The 282-nt window shown below is 53.9% G+C and overlaps 1 protein-coding gene across 1 annotated transcript in view; it reads left to right on the top strand.

Annotated features, from left to right (window-relative positions):
- The window catches only part of LOC119588527 (alpha-(1,3)-fucosyltransferase C-like), a gene marked incomplete in the record, with an annotated part of 22,185 nt that overhangs the window by 9,213 nt on the left and 12,690 nt on the right, over positions 1-282 (top strand). Inside the window, 1 exon segment of the mRNA XM_037937165.1 lies at positions 44-250. Coding sequence (XP_037793093.1) covers positions 44-250 — 207 coding nt within the window.

Here is a 282-nt window from a genome sequence, read left to right as displayed (position 1 = left end):
GAGTGAATTGCCTGAATTTGTACTTTATTCCTCAATTCCTCAGCTTTCACCAGGGTAACTTCCCGAAAATTCGCATGCCCTGGCAGCGGTGGGTGTGGGCTGAGGTGGAGGCGCCGCTAACAGGGAGCACCCTTGCCAGACTCTCCGCCTCCAACCTGAGTCACCACGTCAACTGGACGATGACCTACCACGAGCGAGCCGACGTGGTGGCCTTCTACGGATATTTTCGCTCGCTGAACACTACTCTCCAGTAATGTATTTGCAGAGTGTGGGGATTAGAAG

This window comes from Penaeus monodon, chromosome 24 (genome assembly GCF_015228065.2).
Source record: "Penaeus monodon isolate SGIC_2016 chromosome 24, NSTDA_Pmon_1, whole genome shotgun sequence".
Classification (NCBI taxonomy): domain Eukaryota; kingdom Metazoa; phylum Arthropoda; class Malacostraca; order Decapoda; family Penaeidae; genus Penaeus; species Penaeus monodon.
This window is presented reverse-complemented; position numbering and strand designations above follow the sequence as displayed.